At 47.2% G+C, this 17,705-nt stretch overlaps 1 protein-coding gene across 3 annotated transcripts in view; it reads left to right on the top strand.

Moving 5' to 3' along the window:
* Window positions 1–17,705, top strand: part of LOC128872615 (uncharacterized) — a 273,873-nt gene that overhangs the window by 132,046 nt on the left and 124,122 nt on the right. For all 3 annotated transcript variants that reach the window (XM_054115480.1, XM_054115477.1, XM_054115479.1), the window contains exon 3: window positions 7,728–7,885. In XM_054115480.1, coding sequence (XP_053971455.1) covers window positions 7,798–7,885 — 88 coding nt within the window. In that variant the 5' untranslated portion in view covers window positions 7,728–7,797. The remainder of the gene's footprint in view (window positions 1–7,727; window positions 7,886–17,705) is intronic.

Below are 17,705 nucleotides of genomic sequence, written 5' to 3'. Positions count from 1 at the left end.
TGGGGACAAACTCGACGCGGTTCGATGGAAATCTGTCTAATACGCCAGAAAATGAAACGGGCACATCGTAATCGTACAGCTCGTTGAAGTAATTGAAGTCTGACTTTCCGACGATCGCGACAAATAGTTTAAAATCTGGTTGGATAGGTAAAAAAAATTCATGGCTTTTTAAATATTAATCGCAGAGGAACTGCATGTTCGAAGTTGCTTCTCCCGTATGAATATGCATGATATGTAAAACGTAATATTTTTATTTTTGCTACCATTAAGTTTCGTAAATACATCCTCTTTTATACGTACATTCGTGTACGAGTTGTTTTTTTTTTTTTTTTTTTTTAGAAATGAGAAACATGAAAATATTATTTGTTATTCCCTGCACAGGGGCTAGTGGTACATCTGTTTGGAATTCGAGATAAATTCTAGAACTTCAAAGAGATCATTTGTGTCTTAAATATTTCTGTACTTCGTAACCATTAAATATTCATGCACCGCGACTGCAAACTTTTCGAGCTTACCGCATTCAATTCTCGAAATAACGAAGACTGTTTTAAATTTCCAAGATGGTGTAGCTCCCTGAAACGCTTAAAACTCCATCAACCGGAACACGAAATTTCGATTCATCGAAGCGTGCGATAAAACCGCTCGTTAGAATGTTTCAGCGCCTTGGTCTCGCGACGTCCGTGGTCCATCTCGTAATCGATCTTTGGCCGTTTTTCCACACGGCCAGGAAAGAGATCGGTCGATCTTCGCATCGCTAAGAAACCACTGGCGCCTCTGCCTCCACCCTCTTCCGGTTCGACGTTATCCTTTTTCTTTCGTCGTCATCCATCCGCGTCGACGATAATAACCGGCGAACCGGGCGGCGCAAATCTTCGATCTCGTTTGGCAAATGGCCGATCTCGAGGCTCGGTACGTTCGCCAGACAAAAGAAGTCGCCTCGACGCGTGTTCCTAGCCGCCAATCCGCGGGATGTGTGTTCACCACTGTCGCAGCGCAGCCGCATTGTTCGACGTGGCGAGAGTTCCTCTTCCAGGCTGGCCTTTCTTGCCCCAACTTTTCTGCTTCTCGCCTTCGACTTCCTTCCAACCATTCTCCGATCCGTATCTGCTTTCGTTCCTAGGCTAGGTCGTTGTTCGAACCCTTACGAATTATGCGATCTCCACTGGGATCGCGGATAGGACTCCATTGACTAGGATGAGACGATGAGACTTTCATAGCCATAAATAGTCTGCTATCTCAAACGTTTTGGCTGAGAGGATTAGGCTTTCGTAGCAACGAATAATCTCTACTACCTTTTCTAGGTGCATCATTGCCTCTACATTTGTTAGTTTTAAAGAGACTAAGCTTTTTAGATATCGGTACAGACGATGGTAGCTCTGTATTCAGTGGGCACTCGATTCAGAATTAGTCTGACCCACATGTGGGTTAGGAGACAGTCAACGTGTTAATGCTCCGTGGACGTAGTTGGAATTGCTTTAGAAGTTTCCAACTCGTGCTCTTGAAGTCGCTGATTCTGGAACAACGAAAGGACAATGTAAGTCTTGGGGGGAGGTTGGACCTAGTAGGAGCCACAGACGTGACCATTCATCGTACGATGAGTCGCGCGTCGATTTGCGGCGATAGTTATAAAGCAGCATCTGCTAGCGACTTGTGCAGCCATTTTGGACATTTTAGTGTTATCGTTCGAACAGTCGTATGAATCGCGCAATTACTAGACCTATGGGGTCTGGTCATGAATAGTACCATTTTAGCTATGCGAAGACGTTTGACTAAATAAAATAATAGATTTGACGTTATCTAACGAATCTTTCATAATACCGTATTTCTATGTACATCGACATATTTATACAAACATACACTTAGAAACATGAAACCTACCATTTAATTTAAACAAATTTCAACAATAGAGCGTACGAATATTTATGGGACTGACTGTATACACCAAACCTTGGTTTTCGTCAAGTTCTGATCCGTGGAAACGCTGCATAAAATCGACGAAGAACATCACATGCGACGCTTCATCTTGGCTCCCTTGTTCCGTTAACTTCATAACTCTTGCCTCGGCGCAGCGTCCATCGTGTCTCAAGTTCCAATTTCCAAAGACCACCTCGTTCCCGTCTCTCTTACAAATTACAGTCTGCTCCTCTTCTTGCAGTTCACTTCTCAGCCCCATCCATCGACGCTCCTTATCTCCCGCTCCGCTGAAGGAAGGTCCATTCTTCCGTTTCACAGTTTGCTCGCGGCATTCGTAACTCCCGATTTTTCTACACGTCGGCACCGGTTCGTTTCCTCACTATTTCCTACTTCCTCGCGGACTGTTACATTTCACTTCTGTGCCGTCGGAGCGGTCTCCGAGACCGCGGCATCTTCCATTTCCAGCACCTACCATCGCCCGATGTAACAAGTTTTCCTTTCCATTCGAAAGCGATTTACCGGTGGCACGGTGTCCTGTTGTCCTCTGCCCGTCTCGAGAGTCCACGATATTGCGAGATATGACCCGAACGCCGGCTGAGCAAGGCTGCGGGGGTGTAATTTGACGGGATCACCGGTCTGCGACACGCTGGAAATTTCTCAACGAGCTGAATTCCATTGTTTGCGGCCGGGATCCCTCGTTCTCGTTATCCTTTCCGCGCGACCACTCGGCTTCTTTTCACCTGGCAACGTGTTTTCCTTTCTACTTTTCACTACTCTCCGAGCAACGGCCTGATATTTCGAGGAATACGTATAGAAGTAAGGATTGAAAAACCAACGGATTTGCTATATTTTTATCTGTACGAATTTGCGAACTATTTTCCCATAGTCCTTTTATCCCACCGTATCCTAGCCACGATTTATCCCGTCGTTGTAATAACATACGAGTATCGAGTACACACAGTGGCCGAGAATGGGTAAACATTATTACAATAGCCGGAAACGCTAAGACCTCTATCTTTCGAATTCGATATCGGTTGCATTACGTTCACCTGCGAAAGAAGAATCGTATCGGTTCTGAAACAGATGCTTCTGTTTGCAGAACATCGGGAACACGGAGGCCAGGGGTTGCACCGCGCTCGTCGGAAGCGAATTCATGAATTCTATTAATCTCGACGATGCACCTGCACCCTTTTCATAACGCGAAACTGTAGAACCGTAAACTGTAACCTTGGAGAACGGGGCGGGATTCGAACGACTGGTTCTTTCCTCCCCTCTGCTGGCCGTTTCTCTCTTCGGCAGCAGATACAAGCGAGACGAGTTTCGCGCTAATTCGAAAGACGAGAGACGACCCTGAGCCGGTTCTAATCTCGTTCGTGCCGCGTTCGCAGTATCGCGATGAAAGGCGTGCCTTAATTTTCGTGCCGAGGGGGAAAAAAAGCGTCGAAATACGATGGATGGTAATGAGTCCGGCACCACCGCGACTCGAATATCTCGAGTCTCCGAAGTTATTCGAGGGTTCTTTTTGTTCGAATGCCGTCGCGTCGGCGCCGAGATCGCCTTTCAATTCCGCGAACACCAACTTTCATCCCCCACCACGTGGGGTTAATATCCCCGAGTCGTGAGAAAAGAGGACGCTCTTTAACACCTTCGACTCGATTTCTTTTTAAGCTAGGAGAATATTGTCGCTGTGTTAAGCATCTTCGACATAGAGAATGGAGTTCAATGACCTACAACATTGGATACTGAAAATAGTTACCCCGACTACAGCATATTCGCACGACGAGAAGATGGCGATCGAGTGGCTGGAAGTTATAACTCAAGATGGAGTTTAATCATGCCTGAGATGGGGACCATGAACTCGAGAACCTCCCTGCTGAACTCCACTATCAATTTTTCGTTACCTACCATCCCTTCGGAATAACGCTGTCGCGTCTTGACCTCTTCGGGAAGCTCAACAACAAAAAGTCTTTTTATTTCCCCGAAATTACCAGCTTCGAAGTTCCAAGCATCACCGAGCGACGTACAAATGCCAAAGTTTGGAATCGCGCGTTCCTCGATGGAAGCTGATGCTATCGTCGTGTCTCTCGACCCCGGTTGAAACGTTTCAATCGCACTCGGCACCGGTAAACTTGGACAACGTTCCGAGGCCGTCTGCGAAAAATCTGACGTTTGAAATCCCGGCTGAAATGTGGCTTGGTTTACTTGATATTGCCGGCAGGATGACCCGAAACTCTTTCGAACTCTGATATCCAATCTCTGCGGACTCACGCGAAACACAGAGGTCATCCAAGCCCTGGAAATCCTGGTCAACCGTGAGCGCTAGTCGCGAGGCTCTGGAAAGTGATTGTCAGGGACTATCGACTTTTCCTTGCGCCATAATTTGATGACGAATCACCTTCTCTTCAAGGTGGAGTGTACTAATAATCATATAATAGGATACCTTTCACTTGTGTCGATTTTGTTTAAACTACATCTCGGTTTCTTAACACTAAACCTACCACGACCGGTCAAATGACCGTTTTCAAATTTTTGCATACAGTTCTTGTATGCTATACATGAATCATATACAATTATTTCATGGCATTACTCAATTTATTTCCATTAAGTTTGCATTTAATTGAAAAAGGTGTCATTTGCCCCATCACGATAGAAGTAGTTACGCATAGGGACGCAAACAATGCTCGAGTATACATGGTCGTTCACCAGCGCATACATTGCACCGCTACATCCCGCTGGATGGTATGCCTAATTCGCTATAACTCCTGCGACTCGCAAGCCTGGCCGCGCTGTTACAGGATAATGCTTTTTCCCACCTCCTGAGCTCCATCGGCGCTGCTGCGACGGAAAGTCGATAGTCTGATGGAGCCCTCACTCGCAGGCACAATTCCCTCGCGCGAGGGAACCCGCTTTCCCGTTCGTCGATCAGCGATTTGGATCAGAAATCGCCTCTCTCCGTGGGTGCGAACTTCGACGCGGGAAGACGCTCGAGGAGGAGGCTACGATCAAAATTCACCAGGAGCTCCTCGACGTAATTCACCGTGACGATCCACGAGACCGGGGCTCGCGGGGAAAACCCGAGAAAATCATCGTCGGGGACGTGCTCTCCGGCAAAAAGCTCGAATGTCAGGGCGAATCCTTTTGTTCGCGTACGTGTGCAGATAGCGGCACACGACGGCGACGGGGGGTGCACGCGGGTTCGTTTGTGTCGTGACAAGAAACTCGGAGGAGAGGGGCAAGGACCGACGCGAATACAGGACGTTCAATAAAGCTACGTGTCCACTCGGGAATACATGTCGCGAATTATTCCGGCGAGCGGGATCCGTTCACAATTGAGAATTATTTCTCGCTTGCGTTCGGGGAGACAGCCGTCGGAAAGTAAACATTTACTTATCGAAACGAGTAAAAAATACTCTGTGGCGTGGAATCAAAGTCGAGAGTATTCGTGGTATGTTAAATCTGGGTTGCGTATCCAGCGCATCACATTAGCTGTCCTATGTTGAGTGAGACTCGACGGAACTGTACCGAAATCAGAAAACCTGGACAGCAAAGGGTTAACGTTCCCGTGATTTTGTACAAGTGAAACGAATCAAGAGTTGTTTATCTTGCAATCGCTCTTCGATATTTTCAATCCAGAGAAAGTTCTTTGGGACGAAGTCACCCTTGATTTTATTCCGTCCCGGCGGTCCTGGAATGGCCTGTAGCCCACGAGCGACGGAAAAGGACCCAGAATCGGACGAGACGGGGGCGAGGTCGGTCTGCAGAGAACGAGAGAATTTAATTTCTCGGTAACATTACACCTTAGGAGCCTTATTCCAGCGACTTTGTGCGCCTCAGGGGGGTGGCGCAGAGAGACACTCGATCGCAGGACTCCATTTGCGGTTTAGCATAATGGAAACCCAACGCGCCCTCGGGGCCAACGGGGCTCTCTTCTCTCCTTTCTTCTTTCCACGGTGTCTCGCTACGCTTCCTAGCCACGTTCCGTTGCAGAAAAATAAATAAGTTCGAGCAAACGCCGCGGGAGTGAAGACGCTTGATCTGTCGTGAACGCGGTCGTTCACGGACCTGCGTCGCCCCTGGATTCTCTTCGGTGGTAGTTGACGCCCCTCGGACAAGTGGCTGGCGAAATTGGCAGACCGGGATATCTTCCTCTGCGTGTGCGTCGCCTCCTCTACGATCGTTTCAACGCACCTGGAAAAGTGAATCGATAGGGTATTTTAGTATAACGAGGAAGCGTGTAGACGCCTACTGTGCAAATCATCGCACATGCATCGAAAACAAAAGTGCATTAGACACAATGTGAACGTGCTTGTCGGTAAACGTACCATTCTCTTGCCGTTTTGAAAACTTTTTAACGCAGAACTAAGAGCAACGATGTATGATAAACTCTGTACCGGATAAAGTGCCGGCGCTATTGATAAAATCGATGTCCCTTGCAGCCGAGACCATACACGCCATAAAACGTGCTCAACGAGCGGAAAGTGGACGTTGCTTCTTCTCGCGGCGTGCATCGTTAAAGTGGACATTTTAATTTTACCAACTACGTAGCCACAATTGGCTCGGAGGGTCACTGTCGACGTTCCACCCTGTCGCTCGAGCTTAATGACCCCTAATGACGGGTTAAAAATATCCAATCCTGGGGTAAGATCGAGGGTTGATCGCCTGTCGCTGAACACATCGAACGACGCCTGTTGAAAAATTCGCGCCCATCGAATTCCGCGTTCAACTTTCCAAGCAGCGCGATACGGCTCTGTTTGAAACTCATTTGCCATTGAAATTTCGTCTGGACGTAGTTCACGGAGTCGACAATTATTACGCGAAACAAACGATTGCGGTCGTTAATCGGGACACAATTTGATTACGTTTCCATTTGGCCGACCTAGATGGAAAAACTGCAGCGACAATTATTCGCTGTTGAAATATAATAAACGGGCGACGAATATCGAGGCTGATTTGACGGTTGATTGCGTAGTTTAAAGATGGCAGGTAACGATTCGTTTAAAGTAAAATTACACTCGTTACTTCGTGGCATACTGTCTCGCACCGCTTAGACTTCGCTGTTAGACATTTGGTCGAGTTTTAAGTTTAAAAGGTAAGGGCGATATCATGTTATAGAGAGACGCTTCGTTCTCGCGTATATGTATATTACAAATTTGTGTGCCTTAACGAACGCTGAATTAAATGTTCCAGGCTCGTTAGCTCGCTGGATCGAGCAAAGGGAAAGATCTCCCCGTAGGATATTCCCTAAAAGAATTATATGGGTAATCGCCTTGCAGACGAGATAATTGCAATCGACGAATGGAACAAAGGGTTAACTCGACGCTTCGCTTCTGCGTAATTTATATTTCGGTAACTTACTTGCTCTAGGACGATCTCTCAATTAGGGTCGGTCTCACATGGGCAATTACTGTAGTCTCGGTAACAGAGAGAACGCAACGTTACATTTTTTTCTAGGTGGACTGAAAAGTAGTGTCGTTTCTGCGAATCTCGATACTTATTTATCATTCATCAGCTCGTTGATTTTTATCGATATGGCATTGAACATTTAAATAATTAAAAATAGAAATTTATTAAGAATGTATTTGTTTTGAATTTAATGTAAAAGAAATGACATTACTTTTCGGCCCTCCTAATAATATGAACTGTTCCTTCTTCTTATACTGCAGCTTGTGAATTTTTCTTAGGCTCTTGTACTCTTTAGAATAGACTATGACTGTTCTCCTGAATTATGATGATGCCGATTACCAACTGAAACTATCCTTTGTCCCTCGCTGTATTTCCACGAGTTCTTACCATCGTTACAATTTTTGTTCCAGAGGGGCTGTGATGAGGGAAGCCGGTTAAAGGACCCTGTGTCGCGCAGGCGCCGGTAGGAGTACAGGAAAGATGCTGCCTTCCTCGAGAGCTTTATTAAGCCCGCTGCTGCTTCTAATCATCGCTGGAAGCACCGGTGCCTTCGGCTCCCGACAAGGAGGTAAGAAACCATCTCTTGGAAGATGTTTTGTCCCTGGAGGGCGACGACGACCCGCTGGGGACGGGGAGCCAGCGTTACCTCCCGTACTTCGTCAATTTTCACCAAGTTTTACCGGGGAAAATCTGGTTAAGTCGTTGACCGACTTTTCCCACGGCTGGCTATTCTCGTAGCGTCGCGGAGCTTCGTTGTTTTCGCTCGAACACCGGTCGTTTAGCCGTTCCGGCGGCGTTGAACGCTCGCGAGGATCGAGGACCTGTTGGATGACGACCCAGTTAGTCCTGGTTTCAAATTATGTAAGCCGAAGGGACGAGTCTCGGGCCAAGTTCTGTGAATAACGACTCTGTCCGACTCCCTGTTGCGTTGCAGCTCGATCCTAGAGCACGCCAGTCTCGAGCAATAAATATTTGCGTCGCGAAGTTTTTCTTTTCTCCGAATGGACGACGCAACTTACTCGTGCTTGTCTCGCATTTTCTCGTTGTCGAGGACGTTGTTACGCGGACAGTAATGAATTTGACGATTACGCTTAAGCAAAGATCAACGAATGCCTCCTGGTTTATTTAACTCGTAGACTGTTCGTTTCTGGGTGACACGGTTTTACTTAAAAGAATTAGAAACCGTAGCTTGTTTTTGACTCTTCCAAGTGTATATTTCTCCTTGCGATTACATAGCCAAGTAGAATCCGAGGCTCGTAAACGTTCCGTAACAGATTCGCGAGACAACGGTGGTCCAGGCTTAATCCAAACTGGCGCCGTTTCTCGGAATTACCGTGAGACGGGCCAACATCTGAATTTACACGACCTTATTTTGGAAAAGCACGCGTGGCCCACACGATACAGAGCGCGCGTGCGCGCTTCCAAGAAACGTCGGAACGTTTCTCTGTGACTTTTCCTAGCGTTGGGACCAAGCGACATGCAAGCAAATACTAACCCTGGACGGTTGATATAATAGGTCAGAGTAACTTGTACCTGTGTTATCGGCTTCTTCTGGTACTGGATCCAGGTTTTGAAAGCGGTACGTTGCAAGCGTACACTGTTTGAAACATTACTTCTTATGACCAGCGACGCGAAGGAGACTTGGATATTGGACTGGGTTCGGATTCGCGAGTAAATATTGAACTTAATCCCATCGCTACTCCTTCGCCATCCGGAGTCATCCCCTCCTATTTTCCAACCCTTGCCCTCTTTTGTCGGCCAGCTCGGTCCTCCACGCTGTCCCTGTCGTTTCTCTGGCCGTTTGTCCGCGTTTCGCTTTGCTCGTATTCGCGAAGGGAACACCTCTTAGCGGCCATTTCCTAGATTAAGGTCACCTGGAGAGCAAATAGTTTGTTAGGAATGAAAAGAGGGAACTGGCTGGTTCAACGTCAACGCTGAACTTCCAGTGTATACGGTTGTGGAAAACTATTTACGCGCGAAACGCCACTGCATTTCAACAGTAGACCTCCCTTTCGATGTAAACCTCATTGTTTTCGACTTCTCCGAGCTAACCTGGGACACGTTTCCGTCTGTTACATTCGACCCTGTGTCGCACATTCTTCAGAGTCTACGTTGGTCTCTGTCTCCGTGCAGATTTATATTGTACTAGGGAGACACGAATCCCTTATAGTTCTAGAATTGTAGTTATACGTTGGACAGTATGGTACGTTCTTGCCATGTACAGTCAGTCCCAGAAATATTCGTACTCTCTAAATCTATTAAAGACTTTTGTCTAAATTGAATGACAGGTTTGGTGTTTCAAATAAATGTTTCAAGCTCTCGTTTCTCCATCAAGAAGATTGAGTCAAACGAGAACACGAAATGTAGGGTACGGGATTGGTCGTATAGGTAAAGCGGTCGACTATGGATCCGAGAATCGTGGGTTCGAATATCCGTGCCTTATTTTTCGTTTGGCCTCCTACATGATTTACGAAACTAGGAGCAGGTCCAAAATAACAGGTGCCTTCGTCTTCTTCGTGACGTTCTTTGTTCCAGCGCTCATCCAGCTTCGAAACTTCACCTAAACTATTCGCGTTGCTCTACAAACCTCGTTCGACGGAACTGTGGGACCGATCGTATAGTAGGTCTCACGGTGGTACTACTCCGAGGTCATGAATATTTTCAGTTTCACGGTTTTATCACTGGGAACGCCAAGGGTCGGAACCTCAATCTCTCGTAAAACGAAACCATAGATTCCGGAAGAGCGAGTAGTAAATCGTTGGGAGAGTCTAGGAATCCTTGCCAGTTTGCGTCGATCAAGATGAACGCTCCCCAAGCTGGCGCGGAAACAACTTTCGTCATTGGTAGCTGCGTCCGCTACAGTTTGTAAACTTTTTTTGGCCATTGAATAATAAATAATTTATTCCAGAGGCCATTTCATCGCACTTCTCAATATTTTGTTTCATGGAGTTAATCAATTTGTGCAACGAACGGCTCATTTATGTCCTCGTGTCATAGATAGACTAGGAAAGGTCACGTCGCCTTAGTGAACTGTAAACCTCCGAGAATCGAAAGTGGCAGGCACACGCCCAGTCATCGACAAAACTTCCCAGTGGCCACTCTCTGTACCGAGAAGATTACAATTTCCTTCCAAGTCGAGAACATCAACGCCACTTCTTTCAATTGCACTAGTGCAATTCGTGTCGCGGATTACCGTTCCGCGAGCAGCGGAACCCTTGAGATTTTATTTTCCCGCTGGGTTCGCCAGTAGGGGTCGCTATCGTAACCCTTTAGACTCCGAGATGGCAGTTCCAACCGCCCATTGACCTAGATCCCCAGGTTCGTGCCAGGCGAAGTTTCACCTAGACGCGGAGGATTCGCGAAGCTGATGCAACTGATTTCCTGTCCTCGAGGAACGAGAAAGCCCCGTTAACGTCGCCGTAGGAATGGCTGGCCAAGTTTTTCAGCGACAGTGAATTCTTCTCTTTCGAGAACTTCCTGTTTCCCTTTCTAGGCGCTGGTCGATTAGCTCGGAATTCGTGTCCCCGTTTCTCGTCGTGCCACGTCAAAAACGGGAGGGCGCAGGGTGAAACGCCTAATCGCGGGGCAAATAAGATTATCTGATCGAATTTTAATGGCGAGCTCGCGTGCCCTCCGTGACGAGAAGGTCCCGTCCCTATTCTGGTTAAGGCGATCGTAAAGAGCGGTGTTCTGCTCGTTAATGCGGGAGCAAATTCGACCACGAGCACGCTCCACCGGGGGTAGGGGGTTGTTTGCCCGCGTCTAGCGAGTCGCCCAATCCCCGAACTCTCGACCAAATTACAACCCCGCGAACAAGCTGCCCCAGTTATCTTTTACCGCGCTTCCAGGTCTCTCGTTGCTCTTTATATCGCGGTCGTACCCTCTTCATCTTTTCGCTCGCCGCCTCTCGAGCGTACCACTCACTTGACATTTTCCTTTTGTCTTGCGCGGACACTGGCGTGGCTGTTTTTATTGTTCCCAATTGAATCCGAGCAAACATCTGCGAGAAAAGTTTGCAGTCCAACAGAGAATTCTATTCCTGACTATGGTGTCAAACGATCATGATATCAAATTAACCCTTTGCACTTGGAATCATTTCGTTACAGAATATGCAAACAGGAATCAGGTCATATTACATAATGTAACTTGTAAAGCATGTAATTTACTGTAACGATACTCGCGCATATATGAATCTTTAGACATCGAGAAACATATTTATGTCATAATTACGTTCGAGTTCTCCCAAGCATCCGTAAACGAATGCACTTTCTGCAAGCCGCGTAAATCCCTCTGGTTGTTTCCTTAATGCATTTTTATTCCTACTCAATTCCACTGCCGGCAAAATGACGCGAAGTGTGGTAAATTTCAGCGAAGAGGGAAAAATGTCGGTTCCCTTGGAGCGACAAAGTCTCGCTTATCGTTCTTCCCTCGTTTACCAGGACGCCCTGTTGCCTCTGTAAAACTGATTAACGTGATCTTATTAGCGAGATGCGTCTCGGTGTCGCGAGTCGAAGATCAAAGCGTAAACAAACGCTTTCGCGACGCGTCGTGACGGTCCGAGCCGCGTGTTTCGCTTAATTGCGAGTCCTTTCGGACAAGAACAAACCCCTCTGCGTGCCCGACACGTCTTCTCTCCTGGACGACGCGACGGTTTACTCTTTCCCAGACACGTCACGATTACAGGTCGTTTTGTTAAAATGCTCACGGACGCGGACGACCGCTCTAATTGCGAATCTTGGCTCGTTTCATTGGGTACAGTTCTGTGTATAAATGCGAGATATTATCAGGATAAGAGTTTCATGCAATGAAGGAAACATACACTACTCCGGACAGTCTTAATGGCATTCGCGTTTGGTGAAAAGAATCTCGCGTACATCTGTATCGGAAGAATGACTTTTTTAATTATGAATATGAACTGACCTTTTCGAAAAAGGTTTTTTTCTTAACCCTGTAGCTGTCGTAACTCGGAAGATGATCATTACCAGGCCTAAGAACGCCAAATAAAGAACATCGGCGAAGGCTCGAGCAAACATGGATCTTTTTCCAAAATTAAACACCAGTTGGAATTTTCCTAAAAAACACGAAGATAAAGAGCCGAGAACGAGTACGAGCCAGTGTGTACTCGGCTCTCGCGACATTTCTCAGAGCGCGCGTTCTCCAACCTGTTAGCCGTTTTCCGTATCCCGCCCTCGACTTCTTGTCTCCATCTTCTCGGCCGTTCTTCCAGCAACTTCCTCGCACAAGTGGTCGTCGGATAAAACTCGCCAAACTGGAGTCCCCGGACACGCGAGTTTCGCGCGAGTTTGCCACCGATAAGGGAGGAGCGCGTCGCGAAAATTCCGAGGCAAGGCGAAACGCGTTCCCCTTTTACTTTTCAGTTTCACCCTGATAAATTGTTTACTCGATGGGACAAACTTTCGAAGCGGCCATCCTCGTTGTTTTCTAACAGTGTCGTAACGACCGCACGGTCTTTGTCTTCTTTGTTACAAAGACGCGGTAGAGGCTGGGGACGCGGGTAACAAATTCCAGTCGTCTTTTTTTTTCAAAGTTTCCCGTCCATACATTTTTATCTTTTCATTTAACCCCTCTCTCCTCGTTTAACACTGAACCTCCCGAGTTCATTTGTCACTATTTCTATCGTGATGGGGCAAATAACTTAGACACACATTTCTCAATTAAATGCAAACATATTTTACGTGGAACTAAATTAAATAATGCATGAAACAATTGTATACAACTCATACATTGTATATAAGAGGTATTAAGAACTGCAATACAAAAGTTTGAAAACGATCATTTGACCAGTCGTGGTAGGTTCGGTGTTAATTTCGTTTTTTAAGCACAATTCCGAATAATATCTCTCGTTTATGGAATTATTTCACCCAACACTGGCAACGGCACACCTCATCGCGTATTTTGGTCGCCAGGAGTCTAATTTTCACGCGTTTCGTCCCGGACCCTGCTCCAGTCCCGTTACTTTGTAATTACTTGCGACTTTGAACCCGACCGGGCTGCCCGGCGCTCTCAGCGATCGCGATAGAATATTCGGTAGGCAACCGCGTAAAGGTCCGCGGAATTAACGCTTCCCACATGGAGAAACAATAACGCGTCTTGCCACCGCGGGTCTCGACGTGCCCCGAAGAGATTTAATTCCTTAAAAGCCCCACGCGTTTTCCTGCTTTTACTCGGGCCCCCGGTTATCTATTCGCTTTACGCGCACACGCGAAAGAACTCGTCGCGGATGAAAGATAACGAAAGTCAGCGATGCGTTCCGTGGAATAAATTTTCCTAATAAAGATTTGTCGCGAGAAAAAAAACTTGTTCGCCCCAAAACGCGACACGATGGAACTCGAGCGCGGGGGAGTAGGAGGTCTGAAAACTGGAGCCTTGGTTAGAAAGGTGCAAGCGATTTTAGAGCTAATCTGAATATACCTGCGAGGATCTTGCAATTTACTTTAATAGAGAGTTTCTTCCAGCGTTTAAAATTTCTCGTCGATCTATCGGGTGCATCCAGTCAACGTTTCAGCCGCCACCTAATGTCAAGCTGGCGACAAACGCGAGGACGTGCGTTTGGCGTGGCGTGTTCCCCTCCCGAAACGGGAGGAATTAATGGTCACGTGAAAGCGATAAATCGTTGCGTCCACGGGGCCTTCAAGACGCGCTTAGCCGACCGTTGTCGGCGCATCCATCGACATCGACACCGCCTCTGCTCGCGGCCGTCACGGATCCGTCATTCGACGGGCTGCGGAATGAAAACGCGGCCGCCGGCGTTGCGGAGGGAACGCGGAAGGGAGAAACATTTAATTCCGTTTGCGGCGAGCGCAGAATGACGGCCACGGCAGAATAGAAGATCGGAGACAAATGGTCGCGCATACTTAGCGAGCACTTGACTGTGACAAACTACCCCGCATACACACCGAGAGAGTCGGTGCAAACGCGACTTCGTCCTACCGAAACGCAGCAACTTGCACGAAGGGAGAGACGAGGGGCCGAAAGCGTTGTTCGTAAATTGTGCTCCACGGAATGCCGAGGCGTCGACGGGCTTCTGCGCCGTGGTTTAAACCCTTGCGGATTGCTAGGATAGGAACGGAAAGGAGAACGTGACTGCGATGGCGGACGTGGCCGAGTAAATGAGAATTTTATTGCTTCGACGTCCTAGCGGTGTGTCGGCGCTCCTTTTTTTCCATTGGTTGCCGCACGGGAGTTGGCCCTATGTTTCAGAATGCACCTTGTACGTACTTGTTTTCCAAAGTTTAGGAGCATTCCCTTTCGCGCGTTCTAGTTTTCCTTCTACCGAATTCTAGCGCGCGACGACTTCGGTTGCTTGGAATCTTTGGAGTTTGTACGGGGCGTTATTCCCAAGTTTCTTCGAAGCCCTTTGGATCTCGTCGACGGGAGACTGGGTCGACGAATAGGTTGCTTCCTATTTTTAATTTTAATGAACATCTTAAATACTTTAATTCCATTCGATTTTCCAGCTTTCGAGTCCTTAAGAATTCGTTGGATTTGAGGCCGATGCATCGAAGACATACATTTGTCCGTTTTGTATTTTTAAACAAAAGCATCTTGCGGTCGATGGCTGGCAAGGCAAATATCGAGGACACGCGGCGAATCCATGGATCTCGATTAGTTTTTAGTAATCGACTCCCGCCTATTCGACGAGCACGGTCAACAACACCGCGGTCGGTCGACCGTGCGACAAAATTGAATGCAAACAATTGCTTGCCGCTCGCTAACGCGTTTGCATCGATAGCCGAGCTAGGAAAAAGAAGCGGGAAAGGGACGCCTCATGAATATTCCGCGAGACCTCGACGTTCCCTCGTTCCCTGCCATTTTTCAAGCGGTCGAGACAAAGTACCCTGGTACGTTGCCAGAAGGAGAAGAAATCGCGCGACGCCGATGTTCGTGAGAGGATCCCTGATTTCTCGCTTATTATCGGCGTGTAGTTCGTTAGTCTCATCGGTCACGAACGGGGATACCAGAGAAAGATGAACACGAGCCTGGGGAAAGAAGCGTGTCATTTTCGAGAGTCGAGCTTGTTTTGCTCGAACGAGCGATTAGTCTAGCCCTGTCGCCTCGAGAAAAACAGGGATTTTCTTTTCCCCTCGCTGGAAATCCCTTCCCGAACGATTTCGAAAATGGGGCTCTCGATCAGGGTATTTTTACATGCTACGGAAACCATTTAGCATTTTCTTGATCCATCGTTTATCTTCCGTTTCCTCCTTGCGTGTATTATTCAACGAACACTGCTCGCTTCTAAATTATTCCCGCAACTATTTTCATACCACCTGCAATTATGCCTGAGATGCATTTACGATCATTTCCAGCCCACAAATGGATCCTAAGCGAATCGTGAAACGTTTTTCACGTGGATCTACCATCCACCATCTTGTATCAGCGTTCCACGAAATTTTCGGAACGACAGCATTTTTCGTTACGGCTCCGCGATTCCATTCGCCCGTCTTTTTTAATATCCCGCCACACTCGTCGTCATTTCGTCGTCAAACAATCGGATTCCTTTTTCCATTCTGTGTAATCATCAACAGGACGAGCAACGGGGACCGCTTCGTTGAACAAAAATTATTACCAACGGGCGTTGGGGAATCCCGTTTCAAAACGGGGTCGTTACAGTGCATCACCGAAATTTTCTTTATCGTTTGTGGCTTTCCAAGAATTCGTTTGAGCGTCCAACTCTTTGCAAACGTTTTTGCTCCAATCGGAAGAGAAATTCACGATTCACCGCCCGGTTGAGGGTTTCGATAATTTCATTTTATTGTTTCATTTCGCGCGACGGGCGCAAATTTTGCGCGTTCGCTCGCGAACGATGTAACGCCCAATGACCGAAAGGGATTACATCGTTCTTTGGAAAAGCGTCGAAGGGTCGTCGATCGAATTAGTTGCTGTGCACGTCATTAAGTATGTATTACCGGGAATTGGGGCATCTGGCTCAACGCGTTACAGAGTACGTATTCGGTCGTCCCGTAACTAGCGGAACGTTATTTATGCACGTATAGAAAAAACCTTTTCAATAGATAATAATTTATCCCTTTGAACTCGAGGCCTTTTTTTTCCTGTATCCACCATGCTTTCTATTGCCACGTTTATTATGCTAAGCTTATTATACTTTCATGAAAGAATTAGAACAGTTAATCGTCAGATGCATTCTTTTCGCTCGCGAACAGTAGAATCGTTCGCACTTTTGACCATGGACATTCCTCGTCGTTTTCAGTTTTCGAAAAACCCTCGATTATTGCCGGTCGTTAATCGTCGCGCGGGATGGCCAGTAATTATTATTATATTTATCGCGCCCAGTTTGGATCGACGACGAGTTTTTAATTCGGGCGTTTCCGATTCGGCCGGCATTGCGCGGGCGGCCTGGGTCGTCGTTTTTGTTTTTGTTTCCCTCCCTACCCGCTCTTTGCCGTGGCTCTTTTTATTTTGCGCACGGCCATTTAGCGAGGAAATTTGTCGGACGATGAAATAACTCTTTTGTCCTCCGGCGCGACAGGCGACTCTCGATTATTTCGCCATCGCTCGGCCAGCGATGTTCGCACTGCGAAAATCTCTCTGATCCGTCGGCTCTTCTTCTCCTTTCAACACCCTGCCTACCTGTTTTCGTTAACGCATCTCCTTTTAGAAACTCCAGTAGCAGCCTCGCGTGTTTTCCTGTGCCATTCGAACAATCGATTCTCCAAGCTAGAGGTTTTTAGGTCTGAAAATTTGAATTTTTAAGAAAAATTCCCGTTGACTAGAGGACAATTCCGTTGCTACATTTCTACGTGGAAGTTCCAGTTGTAGCTGAGAATGAATGAACTTGTTGCGACTTGCTGAAGAGCGGTTGTAGGTTTCGACGGAAGAAGAACTTTCGCGAATGTTGCAAACTCGTTGTAGAACTTCAACAAGAACCCTCAAGTTGCCGAAGGACAGAGAACTTAAATGGCGCGAAGTCTCGGTTCAGATTTTGTAATAAAGTAAATTCGTGTCTTGCGCATAAGTCTCGGTGAGTGGTTCATCGAGTTATCAGTCTTACAGGACCTTCATAAATTATATGTTCTATAACTCCCTGACAAAATAAAACGAATGATCGCCTTTAGTTGCCATGTCACCGATAGCTGCCATTACCTCGCTCATCCCCCTGTCAGGGCAACACAGTCGCAGTGGCCAGTAAATTCGCATCGATCGGTAACTGGGACTAGCCGAAGCGGGAATTCGAAGGTTCCTGGGGAACAGCACGTTGCACGTTTCGCGTTCCACGTGGCCGGATCAATCTAAATTCGCATTATTACCGAGAAGCTAGGCGCGATACAGCGTTCGATCCGACACGTAATACGGGTAATTCCGGTTTATTAGGCCGAACCGCATTAGGTTTCCGCTTTATTAGCTCGGAA

Source organism: Hylaeus volcanicus, chromosome 2 (assembly GCF_026283585.1).
Source record: "Hylaeus volcanicus isolate JK05 chromosome 2, UHH_iyHylVolc1.0_haploid, whole genome shotgun sequence".
Lineage (NCBI taxonomy): Eukaryota > Metazoa > Arthropoda > Insecta > Hymenoptera > Colletidae > Hylaeus > Hylaeus volcanicus.
This window is presented reverse-complemented; position numbering and strand designations above follow the sequence as displayed.